At 42.4% G+C, this 18639-nt stretch overlaps 2 protein-coding genes across 14 annotated transcripts in view; both read right to left on the bottom strand.

Moving 5' to 3' along the window:
• Nucleotides 1-9345, bottom strand: part of ank1a (ankyrin 1, erythrocytic a) — a 98893-nt gene extending 89548 nt beyond the window's left edge. For all 9 annotated transcript variants that reach the window (XM_086029756.1, XM_086029757.1, XM_086029766.1 and 6 more), the window contains exons 1-2: nucleotides 9152-9345; nucleotides 5778-5875 (exon numbers count right to left, since the gene is read on the bottom strand). The gene's annotated coding sequence lies outside the window, so the exon portion shown is untranslated. The remainder of the gene's footprint in view (nucleotides 1-5777; nucleotides 5876-9151) is intronic.
• A 3419-nt stretch (nucleotides 9346-12764) lies between these two features.
• The window catches only part of ebf2 (EBF transcription factor 2), a 37213-nt gene continuing 31338 nt past the window's right edge, over nucleotides 12765-18639 (bottom strand). For 3 of the 5 annotated variants that reach the window (XM_086031414.1, XM_086031415.1, XM_086031418.1), the window contains 8 exons: nucleotides 17304-17445; nucleotides 16612-16742; nucleotides 16384-16510; nucleotides 15545-15633; nucleotides 15350-15415; nucleotides 14933-15107; nucleotides 14648-14830; nucleotides 12765-14572 (listed from right to left, as the gene is read on the bottom strand). In XM_086031414.1, the coding sequence (XP_085887540.1) occupies nucleotides 14346-14572; nucleotides 14648-14830; nucleotides 14933-15107; nucleotides 15350-15415; nucleotides 15545-15633; nucleotides 16384-16510; nucleotides 16612-16742; nucleotides 17304-17445 (1140 nt within the window). In that variant the 3' untranslated portion in view covers nucleotides 12765-14345. The remainder of the gene's footprint in view (nucleotides 14573-14647; nucleotides 14831-14932; nucleotides 15108-15349; nucleotides 15416-15544; nucleotides 15634-16383; nucleotides 16511-16611; nucleotides 16743-17303; nucleotides 17446-18639) is intronic. The other 2 variants (XM_086031416.1, XM_086031417.1) reach the window with 1 other exon arrangement.

The following is an 18639-nucleotide window of genomic DNA, read 5'->3' as shown; positions in this document are numbered from 1 at the left end:
GCATTTAGAATGTAATATGAACGCTTATACAATAAAAAAAGGATTTTTCTTAAAAAGACGGCATCTTACATTCCTGCGTCAAAATGAAAATGACTTCCCAGCCCTGATTTGCTGATGCTGCATGTGCGCAAAGGTTCAGGAGAAGAAGTCCCATTAACCAGGTAAAAATGCTCTTTTTTCCACTGTATTTTTAAATTCAGGGTTTTTTTGTTTGCCAGATGGATAATTTAAGTTCATCTTTTTAATTTATTTGAAAGAGACCTTCAACTCTGCGCTTTTTTTGGGGGGAAAGAATTCAAAATGTGTCCATTTAATAAACAAAATGTAATTTTCTGAAACATGGATGACTGCATGGATTTCGTAAGCAACAAACAACAAATGAACAACAAAACAAAACAACTAAAAATAGACCTGCACCCACTGTACCCCTGAGGTGGTCCTGCCTCAAAGGGGCAGGCTGTACGAATAGTCAGTGTGGGTGGGGGTCTGGGATACTAGATTGGTCACTGCAGCTCTAAAATGTATAATCCATCCATCAATTCCATACACTCCTTGTCCTCATTAGGATCACTACCGGTGAACTGGAGTCAAATCCAGCTGATTTGGGCCAACAGGACACATATGGACAAACAACCATTCACAACCAAACATGCGTATTTGGGAGATTAGGGAGGAAGCTGAAGCACCAAGAAATGAAAACTCCACACGCAAGATGTTCCAATGGAGATTCGAACCCAGATCTCCCGACCGCGAGTCAGATTTGCTGGCCACTATTTCATCATGCCGCTATATCAAACAGCAACGCTCGTTTTTCGGGACATCTGGAGGTTTGTGAAAACAGCCACATATAGAACCATTCGGGCATTCACACTCATATTCACATCTATGGACAGTTTAGTCTGCAATTGACCTAACATGCAGTACCCGAGGAAACACCACCTCAGGAGTAAAATGTGCAAACTCCACCGAGGCGAGCTGCAGCAGAGATTGGAACAGTGAACCGCAAAACTGTGAGGCAGACGTGTTCACCACTTTACACTGTGCTGCCACGAACAATAATCTAATCTAATATAGTCATCTAGCCCTGTCACGGACGGATCGCAGGGCTGAAGTGAGAGACAAATGTTTTATCTATTCTGTTATTGCGCATTGGACAACAGCAGGCGCTCAGCCAAACGTTTACTATGCTGCTCATGTCGGATCAGCCTGGACATTCCTGATAGCAAATGTCTCCAGTGTGTTAGCTGGCAGGCGGCCACAACCTACAGTGGCCTACTACAGTTGGGCCTGCACCATCCTCTGCACCATCAAGTGTGGCTTGATGCAGAGTTCTTTGAGCGGCAAGTGACAGTGAGGAACAAGCTTTTGTTTCTGCTACCACAGCATTGCTGAAGTCTGTGGATCTTTTTGAGAGTTTCAGAGGCTCAAAGGTTAATAACGCCGACCTTTTAACGGTGTGAAACAGATGATCATTGGGCATTTGCAGGAGATCAATTGGAATCGTGACAAATAACCAAACAGTGTGGATTAAAGGTCACCAGGCGCTCTCTGCTGGTGTATAAGGGATACTGCAGAGAGGAACCAGGACTTGCACCCAAATAACATACATAACTCAAGTCGTCCTAGTTCTTAATCATCCTCAGTCAAACAATAGAGATGAAACAGTTTACGCTAACATTAGGTTTTGGATTCGAATGATCATGAACTACCATAATTACAACTAGAATTAGACCAAATATCCAGTTATCCTTGACTTCATGCTCAAATGCCTTAGAGAGCAAGATGCAGTTTGAAATTATATTCCTCGTCATGACATGACACCGTCAAGAAAAAAAAAAATATGTAGATATATATATTCCATTTTTTGTGGGGGGCGGGGGCTTTTGAAATCACACCCAATTTTTGGGGGGAAAAAAGTCACAACTAAAATCACAGTTTTAAAAACCTGAATAGATAAGCTCATCATTTACTCTGAAATAAAACTTCAAAAGCAGAGCAAATACTTGACATTTGGCTCTGAAGGGAGAAAGAAGTGCTCAGTCGTTTTCTCTCTCTCTCTCTCTCTCCCTCTCCCTCCCTCTCCGGTGCAATGCCAACAGTGAGAGCTCTGATTGGAGAAAGCCATATGGCAGATGACAAACCAACGGCAGGTTCCATGTCCACACTGTAGCACAGCTCAGGCATGCTGCCACATCACCTGATCTTACTCTGCAAGTCAGCATCCTCTGAAACGATGTCATGGTAACTCGCCTGTTAAGTGTCTGCAGCTCGGACAGTAGTTGGGGTAGTGTCACAACGGCAGCGTTAGCAGGGAATGTGACCATCACACCAACCATGAATAATCTGACTGCAAATCACTGGCGTCGGGCCAAAAGCTCCTATGTCACAATTGGGTACATTGCCGTGATTGGTTTCCTTCAAAGTTTTCTTAAAAATTCTGTTTTCTTAATGTTATGTAAAAAAAAAAAAGAAGATGTTTCATTAAATTTAATTTAATCTTAATGTACTTGTATTGCTTTGCATTAAAATAAAGGGTAAAAACACCAGTTTTGTTGCTACTTTAATATGCTATTATACTATTAATTTTGCTGATGATTTTACTGGTCTCGTGCATTTGACAAATATTAGACTACGTGTGAGTTCTGAACTACAATGAGTTTGACATCCTTAAAAAAAGAGCAAGCAAACCCTCTGTAAGTCTCTTGAAATTGCCATCTACATTATTTTCCTACCCAGTGATAAAAAGAAACAAAAGTAAGTCAAATTCGTACTACTTTTTTCAACAAATGAACTGGAAATGGGATCCTCCTTCTGGATACGGGGGACTCCAAGGCAATTTACTGCCCTCCAGTGGTAGGACAGGGGTACAACATGAAACATGCTTTAGTACAGATGAAGAGAGCTTGGTGCATGTCGTCATGAGGGTCACTGTTGAACTGGATCTTATCTCAGATGACTTTGCACAAGAGGCAGGGTACACCTGGACTAGTAGCCATTAGGGATCATTCTAAAGTCTCCACGTTACTTACTTATACATGACATTCAAATGGCATTCATTGAGTTTATATACTAAGGGGAGTTTAAAATGTATACATAGATTAAGCATCTAGGATTTTCTATAGTGCTTGTTCTCATTCGGGTCGCTGGTTTGTTCAACAGTCAATCGCAGGGCACATTAATAAACAACTATTCACACGGGTGGATCGTACTGCTTAACTCACATTTCACAAACGCAATATTAATAAGAATGCTGTGAACTGGGATAAAAAAAAAAAATTTAAAAAAAAGACTTCATGGCAGTAAAATATCTTACGCATTGACCCGAGCTCAATATAATAACGGGAAGGGTAGGAGATTTAGATCATGGAGGTACAGCTCAAAAAGTCAAAAATTTGCATCCATTTTGTGAAGCTATCAGCGGTCAATAGGAGCGAAATCAATGCATTGGATCGTCTCCTCCCAATACTTGCCAATAAAGTGCCGAGTGTATAGTGAGGATTAAAGAACATAGGCCATATGTTTGATTTTAACAAGGATGGGAGAACCTGATGGAACCTGGGAGTGACCACAAGCAGGCCAAACAGTAATAATTCAAAAAGCAAGACAAAAATGAGGAATGAAAGAAAAGGAAATGGAGCAGGAAGCATTGGGGAGGAGGCCAGAGGCCGGAGGCTGTCACCACAAACAGTTGAGACTCGGTCCCCCGAGTCCCATTCCCTTCCTCTCGCTCCTCCCTGTTCCCATTCCTCATCGCTTCTCCCGCACCGTCTCTTTTCCTCTGTGTATTTTTCTTCCATGGATTCCTTACAAATGGCTTCCTCTGCTTTTCCCTTTGCACAAATTATTTCATCCTCTTTTCAGCTCCATCAATCTTTCCCCCACAGGTGGTCAACCTCCTCTGCAAAACGAGCACACCCTCAATCACAACTTCGATAGCAACGTAACGGCAGGTTTCCCATATGACACAGAGAGACGCTGCCCTTAGGATGCCGATCAACAATGGTGGCACTTATAAAAGAACAAATAAAAGTATAACTTTTGTTGATCACGTACATTTTAGGTGTTGTTGCACAAATTAACTATTAGAGAGATACAATGCACTGCCAGAAACTTGTGGCAAAATCTGTCAATACGGCAATTTCAAAAATGCTTGGTTGCACTTAATTTTATTCAAACGAGAAACAAGAACATCTGGTGCTACTGTTAAAGGTTCAGAGTACTCCAATACTCTCCATGGACCGTTGGAGTAATTACTGGTTATCTTTTACAAGGTGTAAGCAGAGCCAAAACCGACAGTGGCTCTCCTCATGACACCCAGCGAGTCCGCACTTTGTCCCAATCTGTTCAACGAGATGTACAGCCCGCCTCCTTCCACCTGTCCTCTATTGTTCCTGTCTAATATAGGCGTCCCTGCCAATCAATTTGATCACCATGACAACAGTTTGCAGGATGTCTGCCAAACGCCACCACCCAACCCTATCAACAAAAACAAAACAAAACAAAAAAACAGAACTCTGACAGCTCAGGATTGATGAGAGAGCATCTTGTCAAAGGCCAGATTAGATTAGGTCTGAAACACACTCACGCACGCACGCACGCACGCACGCACGCACTCACACACCACAACTCGCAGGCAGCAGGTGCTTTTGGTTAAACCTTAATTACATGATCTCTGATTTCTCTGATTGATATGCTAATGACTACATAATTAATGCAAAAGCAGAAATACCGGCAGCCTTCGTAATGAGTGAATTTATTTGATTAGTTATCCTCCTGCATATTCAAGCATGTTGGTATACAGGCGACATATCAAATGGTCGTCGTCACAGTGTTGCAAGTACTGGTATGCCACATTGCCACCGCTGCTTATTACACCGTTCATAACAGGCAATCATAGTATTCATATGTAATACATATACCGTGTATATGCATATATGTCAATAAAAAGTGCTGGAAAAGTTCATTTGGCCTCCTGTCATTAAAACAAGAGGAGACAAAGCAGCCTCACTAAGTGTTGAATGTGCATTCTTTTAATTTCGGTGACCTCTCTATATTTTACATTTTGAACAGGGCGAATGTTCAAACCGCCAAAACATTTTTTTTTTTCTGTTCAGAAATACAAGGAAATAAATATTTCATTCATGAACTATAGTGTTTTTGATGATTTTTCTGTGTTTTGGGGAAACTACTTAATGGATAAAAATAATCACATAGGCATCAAAGATATCATTTCAGTTGAAGAGCATCAACCTGCTGGTATGCCAACCTTACAGAGTCATAACATTTTGGGGGAATAACAAATGCTGTCAAGTATCTGTGGCATAAGTTCTTTTTGATTGGCCGTATCAAAGAGGGATTGATTAAACAATATGTGCATTATTGAGGCTGTACTTTACAGAGGCGTAACCGTGCTGCATCTTAATGACAGTGAAATAATATTTCGATTTTAGTTAGTTCATAGAGTCAACAATATAAGGAGCTCTCAGTTTAAATTAGTAGTACGGATCTTCACCACTGCAAGCTTACAACCACAAATGGTAAACATTGTTAAACAATACCTCAAGACGGTGTCAAACGAAACTGAACATCATCATTGTAAAGACGATATATTTGCTACGGCTCTTGTATTGGATGTTGTCGTAGTGCAAATGTTCATAATGTTGTGTTTGGGTGGATATAAAATGTGCAATGACACAAATAGACTTTGTGGTGACAAATGGGATCAAATGCGTCCACAGAAGAAATGCAGCACTTGGCGGAGAAAGGGAGAAACTCACAGGTAGGTGGCGCTTTGAGGCTGCTCACGCAACAGGACTACTGCACCATCTGCTCTCAAAAGTTGCGAGTGGGCACTCAACCATAACATTAGGTACACCTGCACAGAAAGGTGGAATTAAAAGACATTTACAATACTTTTGAATAGACAGCAAGGCTCACATAATTATTCAAATGAGATTTATTTATTAGTTGAGCTTGCATTGTGTAACCTGCACTGCATCAGACAGAGTTGCTTCCATTTGTGGTCTCTGATCTAATATGTAAACAGTCGAAAACTAATGCAAACTAATGCAAGAAGGGTTCTTCAAATATGCTCAGTTCAAAATAGAAAACCTTGAATCGCTTCAATGTATTAATGATGTTTTTCTGTCGAATTTAAAATACTTTCATTTTAAAAACAAAAAGTTAGTCAGCCGGCCGCTGTCTGAGTGAAGCGGGGAGGTTATTCCTCAATTTTACGTCCTATAGGACAAATCTATCAACTTAGGTTTTGAGATGCGTGAGCGCTACATAGCCCAAAAAAAAAAAATGGTTGGGGGACCTAAGGGGGCAGTTGGTGAAGCCTCAAGAAGCATAGACAACTTTGGAGGCGATTAGCTAGACTGTAAAACTGTATCCTATATTTCATAAGCTGTCAAAGCAGTCAAACTCAAACTAGTGTTCTTTGAAATGTACTATTTGTTTTCCATCTTATCTTCAGAAACCAAACAAAGATAGGTTTTGCTGAAGGCACCTTGAAATGCAGACGAGCATCCCTTCACCGATTAAAAGTTATTTATTTTGCCCGCAGCGGGACTCAAGCCACACGCCTCCAGTCATTACAGGTGAGCTATTGGCCAACATAACTTTTATGATGGCAACCCTGAACAGGATGAACAACTGCATGGCTTAAATTTCATTTCATATTTCCTATGGGCAAAATCCAAGTCAACCAGCATTTTGGAAAATATTCTGTTCAGTCTGTATGGTTCAACCGTTTAGTAGTTCATCAAAACTGATTTCTTTTCTTTGGACAGACGTTTTATCCGTCTTGCGTGTGATTCAATTGTAAAGGTTAACCTGATGTTGGGTATATTTATTCATAATATATTAAAAACTAAACACTACGGATTAAGTGCCTTCTGTAACTTTGTACTTCACAAGCAGAGAGATACCATATGACAAGTCATCTTTGAGGGATGAGTAAAATCCCTTTCTCCCCCGCTGCTTTCACTAAACGCCAATATATTTTCTTATAAGTGGGGGGAGTGAAAGCACATGTGGGCCACGATCAGGTTTAGGAGGTACAACTTCACGCTACTCCTATCTTTTTGGGGGGGCCCAAACCACACCACCCACAAGGCCGAAGGCTTGCATACAACCAGTTGAACAGTAATGGCTAAAATGATTTGATTCCCCGTTTCTCACCGCGATCAATACATAGGCCTAATTCATTAGTGGTGTCTTTCGAGCAAGCCCAAATGTGGCCTTTTGAAGGGAGTGAAGGGCATTGATGTGCTGTCAAATAAAGGCATGTTTATATTTTGAGTTGGAAACATGTCAAAGAGTTGTTAAAGAAGGAAGACATTAAGAACAACCTTTTAAAAATGTAAGAAAACTCATTCACAAATGGTGAAACAATTTAAGAGCCACTGAATCATTTACAAATAATGATTAAAAATGTCCACCCTCGAACCCACTTTACGTTTCAGAAAACAGACATTATAAAATAACATATTAAATCTCATTGAAATCAAGCTGTAAAAACAAATTTTTTCCCAAATTGTTAAATTAACGTAAAGAAAACCCTTTCACAACTCTGACACTAATTTGCAAATGGCAAATCGAAGAGAAAGGGAAGGCACAGGAAGTGACTGCTTGACCCCTTTTGACTGTAATTATACACTTAGCCTACTTAGCACGAGAAGCATCTGTTCAGAGACAGCCGTTTCAATGCCAAAATAAAGGTGCTTTCTTTGTAAAAAATGGACAAACTTAGATAGATTTTCAATTTTCAATTTGACCGTCAAAAGCGTTATGCCTGCATGAGCAACTTATTACAACCAGAGCTGGGCATTTTACTAAACATTTGCAGCCCGTCTATCCGACAACCAACTTCGACAAACTAACACAAGTTGGAAAAAGAAAGGTACATTTCACAGACAATACCGGAAGACCTCATTGAAGTATGGATTTACGGCGACAAGTGATTCCCACGCACAAAGTAAGCCCGCTCAGCACAGTATGCGCAGAGTCAATGCAGACGAAGGTACATTAAGTGCCTTGAGAGCGCCATACCTAACCGCATTTCTAAGGCTAAAAAGTCATCAATATTGGTGGGGAAAAAAAAGAATATTATTGTATTTTTATAGCATTGCACTCGTAAACACCCCCCCTTTTATTTTGAAGTTGGCCCTCAGAAGCAATTGTTGTGGCGGCTGACTTGACTTTGAATTGAGGCTGGACTGACCTATTCTTGGTGGGCAAAAGCACAATGACAGCTTGGAGTGAATTGAACAATATTCAATTTCAAGTGCTCAAGTGCACTGGCGCACCACTTATGTACGGTATACCCCTGAATATAACCCATGGAAAGACAAAGGAGACAAAGGAAAATAACAGTGACACATAAGTAGAGCAGTGGGAGCTAACATATATATTTTCATAGTGCTTTGTTTGTTCTTGTTTTTTTGTAAAATTCACATAGCTTAAAACAATTAAAGGGTCCATCAGCAAACTTTGATTCAGTGTGTTGGAACTATTAATCATTCATCAACAGCATGGCTGATTATTTCTTTATTTTTTTTAATTGGACGGATGAGTGAACGGTATAATACACTAACATAAAAATCCCCAAATAGTTATTTGGATATAAGTATTAAGTGAATTATTTCAAACACAGCCATGTTTTTGGGGTTGTTTGGCTACACAACGGACAATCACTCCCTGTACTTACCCTCTGATAAGTTTGCTGTCAGTAAAAGTGATTCACATTCTGTCATGTTGTTTTCAGGTTTTCAGTTCCTGGCCACAGCAGGTTTGACTTGAGCAGTTTTGATAAACGCGAGTGCAAAGCTGCCTTGGAATTTCCCACGAGGTGTTTACATGAGAAAAATAGCACGTTAAAAAGACACCATAAAACACTAGAGAGAGAGTGAGAGAGAGGGAGAGAGACAGAGAGAGAGAGAGAGAGAGAGAGAGAGAGAGAGACAGACAGAGAGAGAGAGAGAGAGAGAGAGAGAGAGAGAGAGAGAGAGAGAGAGAGATTTCCAAATGTGTGTGTTATGTTGCCAACTAATTCAGTTGGAGTCGCAAGTTTCACGACGTGCTAGCCTAGACAGACGGAGAGAAGCTAATTCGGGTAATGAATGGCGGCCACGGTTAACTAACTTACCTCTGAATAATGTGTTTCTTACGGGGCCACTCGAGCCACGCTTGATGGATGGCCTTACAGAAGCCAGGTCAATTAGCCAGGCAGACTTTCCCTCCATGTCGGCAGCAGACAGTACCACCACGGAGTTCACCTCTGTCACACGCTGAGTCTGTAATTAATCACCCCACCCACGCCACGCGGGCTCTCCTCACCTCCGCCGCGGGCGCGCGCGCGCTTCCTCAAACAAAGCGCGCACTTGACCACGTGTTATGCGTAGCACTCTCATCTAGCTAATTGTAAATATCAGAGTTGGCCATTCCGCATAGCCGACGGACCGGTCCGCCTATGACGGACACACATTTTGCCGGGGATAAAACAGTAAATTAGAAAAAATAATAATAATAATAAAAAAGACGGTTTAAGCATTAACGGAAGTGGATTTTCGCCCGTCTATGTAATCGTCTATAACCTGACATTGATGATTATTGTTTCGTTTGATGCAAGTAAGTTTGCTGCTTACATCAGGAATGTTTTTTTGTCAACTAATGGTTCGAAATAGCGTGCCGTATGACATCAGGGTCACACCAGACTCTTGACAATACAGTACAGTAATGGATGCGCGCAGACGACTCCTGTTAGTGCTGCTTGTATTCTGCCCGTTTATCTCAGAAAGAAACATGCCCAGTACTGCTTATATGGAACTTGCAGAAACAACTCCAGACACTACGACCGTCCACAACGATGTACTGTATTCTTGATTCCTATCAGCGAAGACAAAAACTCAGAGGGATAAATATGAATGATGGGTCAATTTGTGCGGAGGTCCAAGTTTAACACTAGCAAGGTGAAGCCTTCAAGTCTGTAGGTTACATCCAATATGTGCTAAAAGACATTCCATATAAAATCAACCATGAACCAAGAAAACAAGGACACAAAACATTTTAAACCTCTTACACTTTTGTATTCTCTGGCTTTTTGATCCCACCTGAAATTTTCGTCTCTTTTCCGGTGTCTATTGTATATAGTGTTTTATGTTAATTTATTGATTCCATTTTGTTGTATCATGTTGTAAAGTGCTTTGTTACAGCTCGAGCTGTTATGAAATGCGCTATATAATTAAAATTGTATTGTATACAATAGCTGTGTATGACAACAACAATGATCTGGCGTATCCCTCAATAGCAACTGGTGGGTGCAAGGGAAGGCCCAGTCAATGACGTGACGTCACATCCATGCCTTGCATTAAAATTAACCAGGAGGATTGCGGCCGTGTTGTTTTGGTGAATGCAAGACTAGACACAAAGGTGGGAACACCGGATATTTATCAAACTTTACAATATTTCTCCATTTCCCCATCAATACCTGGAAATGGGCCGGCAGAGGTACACATACAATGAGACCTCTTACTTGACTACAAGCTTTGGTAACTTCGGCCACCTCCGCATGTCATATGCCAGTATTTTGCCATGACAGGTTTGGAAAGAAACACCAAATGTTCCCTTATGGGCTTTCTTTTGAATATCTTTTATTAGTGTATGCACTGGACATTGATGACTTTAACACATTTGTGATGTAGCCAATGAATGCTTTGCCGTAGAAAAATGACAAGCGCAAACAGGCCTGTAGTCTGCCGGCCCCTTTTGCCGCACAAGGGCTTTATCATCATAACTCCAACATTATGTAATAAATGACTTTGAGGCCATATTAGACTATCATTCAATAGACATGATTACCTTTCAGCTCTTTGAGCTAAGCTCACACACACGCATAAGTGGACAGGGCACAGATTGAGAGGTAGCGACAGAGACGTCACTCTGCGTTCACAGAACATCCTCCTGTGCTCGGGACAAAAGCGGCAGCCTGACAGATGAGGCTTGCGTCTGGGGGCAGGGGAGTTGTGTGTTGCTGCTGCGGCTGCTGTGTGTGTGTGTGTGTGTGTGTGTGTGTGTGCGCGCGTGTTACTTATGCATATGCGTATACATGCATGTCTGAGTGTGTGCACCTATATGACGTTTGTGTGTGTATGTGTGCATTTAGTTGGGGGGGTGGGGTGGGGGTCTCATGGGGCAGCTCTGTGTCTGTCCCATCTGCCACCCCACTCTACTGACACCCAGGGGAATGGCATAAGGAGCAGGGGATTCATTTTAGAAAAAGGAATTGGGGTCCAATGGTCCAACGGGCAACAATGCAGGTTTTACTGACCGGCTCAAGTCAAAGGACACTGGCTGTGCGTGGAAGCCAATCTTTTTGACAAAACAGTAGGCCGCCCCTGTCAAGCTTAGCCTCATATTGACTAATAAGGCATGGCTCAGATGAGAAAGGGGTGCTGCATATTTTAGACACACACATATTGCATGCACCCGAGGCTAATGTCAGCCTAATGCATGGCCATGCTGTGGCCGGAGGGCTAATTGGGTATATAAACACAAACGCCTCCCTTGAGAGTAAAGACGGGATGTCTGTTTTGTTTTGGGGTTTTTATTGTGAAGGTGACAGCGTACTATGCCTTCAACTTGGAAACTCATCAATACATTTGCAGTGTCAATAATGAAAGATAACGTGGTCTTTGCTCTCATTAGAGCAGATGCTGGGTTTCCTCTCAAGCGGTGCGTGCAGTGTGATGTGTAACGCCTCTGTAGCAGGTGGCATCTCATCTTGTCTTTATCCAAACTGTGATCAGAAGGCAGTAAATGGCGCCGCTGCCGCTGCCACAACAACGGCAACACAGTTGCGAACAGTCAAGTGGAGAAGGAGCATATGGCTCCTGCACCGCTGGGCAGGGCGAGCACTCAGCAAGATGAATGCTGTGGCATCGGGAACAAAGATGACTTGAACTCCGCAAATTAACGCCGTATCAAAGCGGGAGAGTCAAGGAGGACGTTTTTTTTTTTTTTTGCGTTACAAAGATGGCGCTACTGTGGAAGTCACACGACTGCCAGGTGGGTTCGCTCCATATATCCCAGTAGTTGAATTGTGTTTATCCATAAATACAGTATATGAAGGCTACCCTGCCCACATACTGCTTTGAGCGCTATGCTAATGAAACACTTGCTGTTTCCTGGCATTACATTAATTACCCGATCAAAATAGAGTGGGTAATTAACTGCCCTCCTTTACCAGTGCTAATTACATTAACGGAGAAGGGCCATTTCAGGAGACCAAAACAGGTACGGGGGCCAAAGCGGAGATGTAGTCTTGCCAGACAAAGACTTAAAAAAGCAAGGAAAGCATACGACGCATGTTCTGTAGACGGGAGTGCATTTTGAGAGCTCGGGAAAGATGAGGAGGAGGAGGAGGCCGCATTGGAGGGAGACTCATGTGGTTCTCACTTGGGTCCCCCAGAGGGTGAGTCCTGGGAGACAAGCAGGCTTATTGGAGAGGCCAACGGGAGAAAGATGGGGGATGGAGGTGGGTGTTGTTGTTTATCTGGACGCGCTCTGCTCAGTCTTTAACACATCACAATTAAGACGCTGCGGCTCATCGGCTGGGTATACAAAATAAATGCTGCGCAAGCATACAGGTGGAAGTAGAAATAAAAACAGATCCATCAAGACTTCATCGGTAATTAATAGAAGCGAATTCCAAATTCATGCGGTGAGAACTAACAAAATTAAAAGCCAAAGATGCTGAAGGATTTGCTTCATTTGTTTTATTTGGAGCACAAAATAGAATTACACCTTGCGATATACAAATCACATTTGCACCATGTTTGTACCGTTTTAAAGAAAGATGCGTTCAAAACATAATATTAAAATTGCTAATATTTTTCAATAAATAAAGGTAACCAAACTCCCAAATCCAATTGGTAAATGTCCTTAACTCTGTGTTCTTTGTTTTCACATCCTGAAAATGGCGTTCATGTTGTGGTTTCATGTCAGTGACTAAAAATTATGTGTTGTACCCATTAGGTACTGATGTCTTTTATTGTGCTTTCATTTACTGTACTGCATAGTAACTAACATGTGCTCTGCAGAAACATGTTGAATGAAGCTGAAAACCTTCATGTTATGCTACCGTGTCAAATGTAGGATGCAATGTAGGATGACATAATTACAGCGTCGCATTGGTTCAACAAAGCATGCATTAGACATGAAATAAGGCTAGCTAACATTTTTCCTTTATACAAGGACAATAACCTTCTTTTATGGCCTGACTCATAGTGCATAACATTAATCCTGGTTATGCATGGGGCTTGCAAACTGCGGATATGTCATTCCAAGTGTTTGATGAAATCCACACGAAGTAAACGTTTTCAAATTGAATGGCATGGTTGTTCAATTAACTTAATCAACAGTTGGAAAAAGAATCACTTTTATAAAACATGTTTATATTATTCCCTAAACTAGCTATAATAAGTTAAATTGCTTGTACTTAAATAAATCAATATATGAATTCCTTTATTAATAACCCTCGAGACAAACAATTTTCACTTGTAAAAACTTAGAGACCAGAACAAAAAATAAAGGGTCTATTTTTGGGGAATGTAAGTTGTCTTCAAAAAGTCTACTACAAAAACATGTTGCTAACTCACAGACAGTGTACACACATGCTGTTTTAAAGTGTCCATACACAGACGAATAGCACCCTGCTTATCAGAGCTGTCCATCATTCAAAAATGTTCAGTGCTCCTGTATACATACGTTTGGGCAGGTGATGGAAGAATGCAGATTATGGCATGTGATCGTACGCCAGAACAAAACACGGAGCTTTTGAAGCTTGCGGTTGAATTTGGACTATGTGGTTTTCTTCATGTCACAGTGTGGTATGGTCCAGTCTGGTTTGCAAAGAAACATTGCCCGCCCGCCCGCCCGCCCGCCCGCCTGCCTGCCCGCCTGCCTGTCTGTAGTAGGATTTAAGTAATCTCCTACACCTCTGGAAAAGATGTCTCGTCTTTGGATAGTTTCAATGTTTGCCCTTTCATCCGCCTGCATAAAAGAGGACTAAAAAATGGCAGGATGGGCTCAGGTAGCAAAGCTAGTCATGGTTGCTATTGATCAAATTTCCATCCTCCCTGCCCTCTTAGTGCCAAAAGAGGGGCTAAGTGAAGCAGTGGTCTGGGGTAGATTTGCTACATCGGGGGGACAACCAGGCCCGTCATCGCTGGAGAGAAAAAAATATGCAAAATCTATGATTCTAATTTTGCATTCATGTACTGCACATCCAGCAACTTTCTGTATCTGGTTCAGTCAAAGCTTGTCGTGGTTAGAGGAAGGGGTTAGACTGCATTCGTAAGTTCAGAGAGCGGGGTCAGATAGTGAGTGGGATGGCTACCTCTGAAGCTGTTCCCCCCTGAGGCTGGACAGGCAGGGGAAGGGGAGCCCTGGGGCCTGAGCACGGGAGCAAAAGCACTCTTCTGTTTAGCAGCGGATGGGAAAGAGGAGAAAGGCAACAGAGACGACGAGGAGCTGGAGCTTCCCGGTATTGTCGGGCTGGACGGCATTACTGTGGACGAGAGCCTGACGTCAGTCTCGGGTCTTGACATCACAATAGCACGCTCGGCGCTCAAAAGTGTCTTACTGTAGGGTGATCCCGTGGGGGAGGCGCTGCTGAAGCCAGGTGAGCCAGGAACCCCAAGACTGGTCATAGGAACGGTCCCGTAGCCTCCCGTCATACCGCCGCTGCCTCCATAGCTTGATTGTTGAGGTGTGGAAGCTGAGGGGTAACCTCTTGGCGATAAGCTGCTCGAGTTGCGAATATAACCTGGAGAAAATATGAAAAGGCCGGCTCATATACGGTATATGAATCTTTTTTTTTTTTGGCATAGTGTAAAGCGGCACACAAATTACAAAGCGTTCCGCTCACCTTGGCTGCTCTGCCCTGGCTCCCCGATGCTGACACCTAATTGGGAAGGGTAGGAACCCAAACCCATGACGCTGCCATGGGCTGGTGAGCTGGGCAGCGCTTGCAGCTGACTGTGAGGACGGGGGACACTGTATAGGGCCTCCGCAATGTCGGCTGCTCTTTTTAGCAACATGTCCTACAGGGGATAAACGCCACAACAAGTAAATGTCATGTTTCGCCTTTTTGTACTGCCGGTAAAGCAAGTTTTGTGAATCCTTTGAAAGATAATTAGTGAATATCGAGTTATCTCAAATGCAAGGAATGTATGAAAGACACTTTTATGTGCGGTTAACATTTGCATTTTGGCCACAGAGTCTGAAAATTGAGTCATTTCCCACAGTAATTGGCCTAAAGTTTTTTTTTTTTTTTACTTTTTACCTGATTACTGTGTGGATTCCCATACAGAGCCTCCACAAGATCCGCTGCTCTCTTAAGCAGAATTTCCTGCAACAAATATGAATATTTCAGCTGTTGCCCAAGAATACAGTTCAAAGCTGCAATGAAATGGTTTTTTTTTCTTCTTAGCAATACTACAGTATAATGACCGTACACTTCAAAGTGCCAGTCTCTCACCTTAGCCATTTTTTCCGGGTCACCAGGATGCCGTGGAATTACTTTCTGAAGCCGCTGGAAACCGTAGTCTATTGTCGGCTCATTCAGGGCTAAAATAAACAGGCATATGGTACCTTCACAACATTTCACACTGACCCAAGGCACATATTTCACACCAGGAAAAAAAAATTCACGGCACACCACTTTACAAAAAATTCACAAAAAGTGGATACACAGATTATTTTGGTACCTTCTGTCATGTATACGAAGAGCATTTCATTATTCTGTCCGTAACATTACGCCATTGACAAGCAAAAATATTTTTTGTAGTGTTTCGGCCAAATAGGTGACATTGGAAAAAATTCCTTCCACATACTTGAAGACCTCTCATGGCACACTAATGTGGCACGGCACGGTCTATAAACATTGCGTTTGTGGAATAAGAGTTAATCCACCCGTTTAAAGACATCTCTGGGGGCGGCCATTTTGTCACTTCTGTTGACTGAAAATGACATCACAACTGCTCAGGGTAACGACCAATCAACCTGTTTTCTGAAGCTGAGCCGTCATTGGTCGTTCCCTGAGCTTGTGTGATGTCATTTTCAGTCGACAGGCGTGAGAAAATGGCCGCCCCCGGAGATGGCTAAAAACGGCTGCTTGCTTAACTCATATTCCACAAACGCACTATTAATCAGAATGCCGTGTTTCAACTGGTGGGCCTGCATGGAACATATTCTTGAAAAAGAAATACGTTTGGGTTGATCTCCCTTTTAGACAACTCTCACAAGTTCCAGCTGTGAACAACAACACCGGCGGCAGCACCTCTAATTGGCAAAAGCGCCAATCTGTTGCATGATCACCTGTGTAGATGAAGCGTCCGGGGGCTCCCTTGCAGAACTGTTTCGATTTATAAGACAATGTGACCTCCACCACCCCTGGGATGTGACGAGGCGGAGTCTGGACGCGGATAGCGTGCGGCGTGATTAGCTGTGGGAAAATGTATGTCAGAAAAAAAGTAGAAAAGGCGAATACGTTTCGAACGTATGTAGATGTGAAGCCGGAGTGAGATGAGCAATGTTTATTCTTACCTCACTCCAAACTAACATGCTTCCAAACACCACCTGCAGTCCATCAAAGAAGTTCTCCCCTATGACAATGACCATGGCCCCGCCTGTAGTCCAGCCCTCGCTGGGACTGATGGCTTTGATACATGGGGTGGCTGAAAAGAAAGGCAAAACGGGAATGAGTGTGAACATTTTGCTAGAAGGTGTGAAAGCAGACATTTTGCAAACAAGATGTGCATCTATTGGGCATCAGTTTACACAGTGTGAACACAATTTACACTACTGCACCGCATGGATCGAATTGGACTCCAGAGTAACTGGTATTTGATACAGTACATTAAAAAGGTTTTAATTAACTTTCACATGGTTCTCTCGCCATATAAGTTACCCGGCATCTATTCAACGCCGGTTTAAGCTACCAAATATGAAAATTCCCCTTATAAAATTCCACAGTATTACTTGTCTTGGCAAATAAATTGTGCCAAATTAAAATACTTTAGACAAATAATAGTTCACCTATGCTTCATTTTTTTTTAACTATAGGAACCACAACAGCATACTAATTGTTCTATGAATAAGCCCAGTGTCATAACTAATCTATTTCCTACATAATTAAGAATGACAGTTGAGTAACTTCCAGTGTGTATTCCATTACAATGTGCGTTTCTGGACACAAATTCAAATATTGATGTTAATGTAACACAGTATTTTCATACCATACTCCATGCTATTCTCCGCGGACTCGCCTGGCTCCAGTCTGCGAGCCCTCCGACCATGTTTAGAGTTGTTGTGGACGAACATGTTGTCAGACACCGCTAGGACGTGGCCGTCCACGCTCACCGTGCTGGACAGGACCACCTGACACAGAGGAAATGAAGCATGAGCGTCTGTGCATGACTTGGACAGCATGCTGGGAGTTACAATCTCTGGTTTCAAGCACCGAATGCCTCAAGTGAAACAATTTGTTTCGGCGCAGAGGCGATGCTATATGATTCCTCGGTCTGCAATGTGACATGAGTGGGAACTTGATAAAATATCTGCATTCACTCTTTTGGGTCTACATATGGCCTCTCCTGACTTTGTGATTCATATAGCATGCGGCCGGCTCATCATCGCTGCGTGATCCTTCAATGACACCAAACATATGGAGCAAATCTCCCACTTTTGCTGGCTGTTAAATCAGTGCATGATATATCGTGTCCCTAATTTGATCTGGACACACCATGTGTGGGTTCTATCACACATCTGCCATGCAAGAATGACACGGATATAATTAATGAGAGGACACTTGTGGTGCGTCCAAGTGATAATCAGTTTCGGAATGTGTTTATTACAAAAAAAAAAAAAGAAAGAAAGAAAAAAAAGTTTAAGTGGGGTTGGGTTTAGGTCAATATATATATTTTTTGGTATCAAGTACTCATTTAGATCTCAGATTATTCATTTTTACAAAATCATTCCACTGTTTGAAAATAAACACATGGTAATCATTTTGCACATGAAAAAGCAATGGAAAGTAAAAGGGGGTGGGGGGGGACACATGCTTTAGGTGGTAGAAAGGGAGGGTAGCTCCAAGAAAAATAACTGTAAATTATCGATCAAGCAGCTGACTTGTGTCCAGCGCTGAGCACCTTTTAACCCAGAGATGAGAGTCTTTGTGGGCTCATAACTTCTCAGCATGTGTCACATCCCAGGAGTTAAAGCAAACACTGAGGAACGTGCAAGACGGAAAAGGGGACAAGGTTAGCCGGGAGAAACAGAATGCCAGACAGGGGCCGCTGGTGCTGAAAGATGGCAATGGAAGTGAGGCAGGAGTGTCCCCGGTGACCACTTCCTGGGTCACAGAGTGTGACCTTTTCCATCTGGAGCCAATCACTCAATTCTTGACAACTTCCTGAAACACCTCAACCTATTTCCTGCATCCCAGCAGCCTCTCTTAAACATATAAATACTTTCTTTTGTCTGCGGCAGTCATCCTTATTGATTTCCCCATAATTCCGTCTCAATAGTCTTTTGCAAATACTTGATTGTGATTCATGTTTTGACAAACACCTT

Source organism: Filicampus tigris, chromosome 5 (genome assembly GCF_054856515.1).
Source record: "Filicampus tigris isolate MCC_2025a chromosome 5, RoL_Ftig_1.0, whole genome shotgun sequence".
NCBI lineage: Eukaryota > Metazoa > Chordata > Actinopteri > Syngnathiformes > Syngnathidae > Filicampus > Filicampus tigris.
Note: the sequence above shows the minus strand (reverse complement) of the source record. Positions and strands in the feature narration are given on the sequence as shown.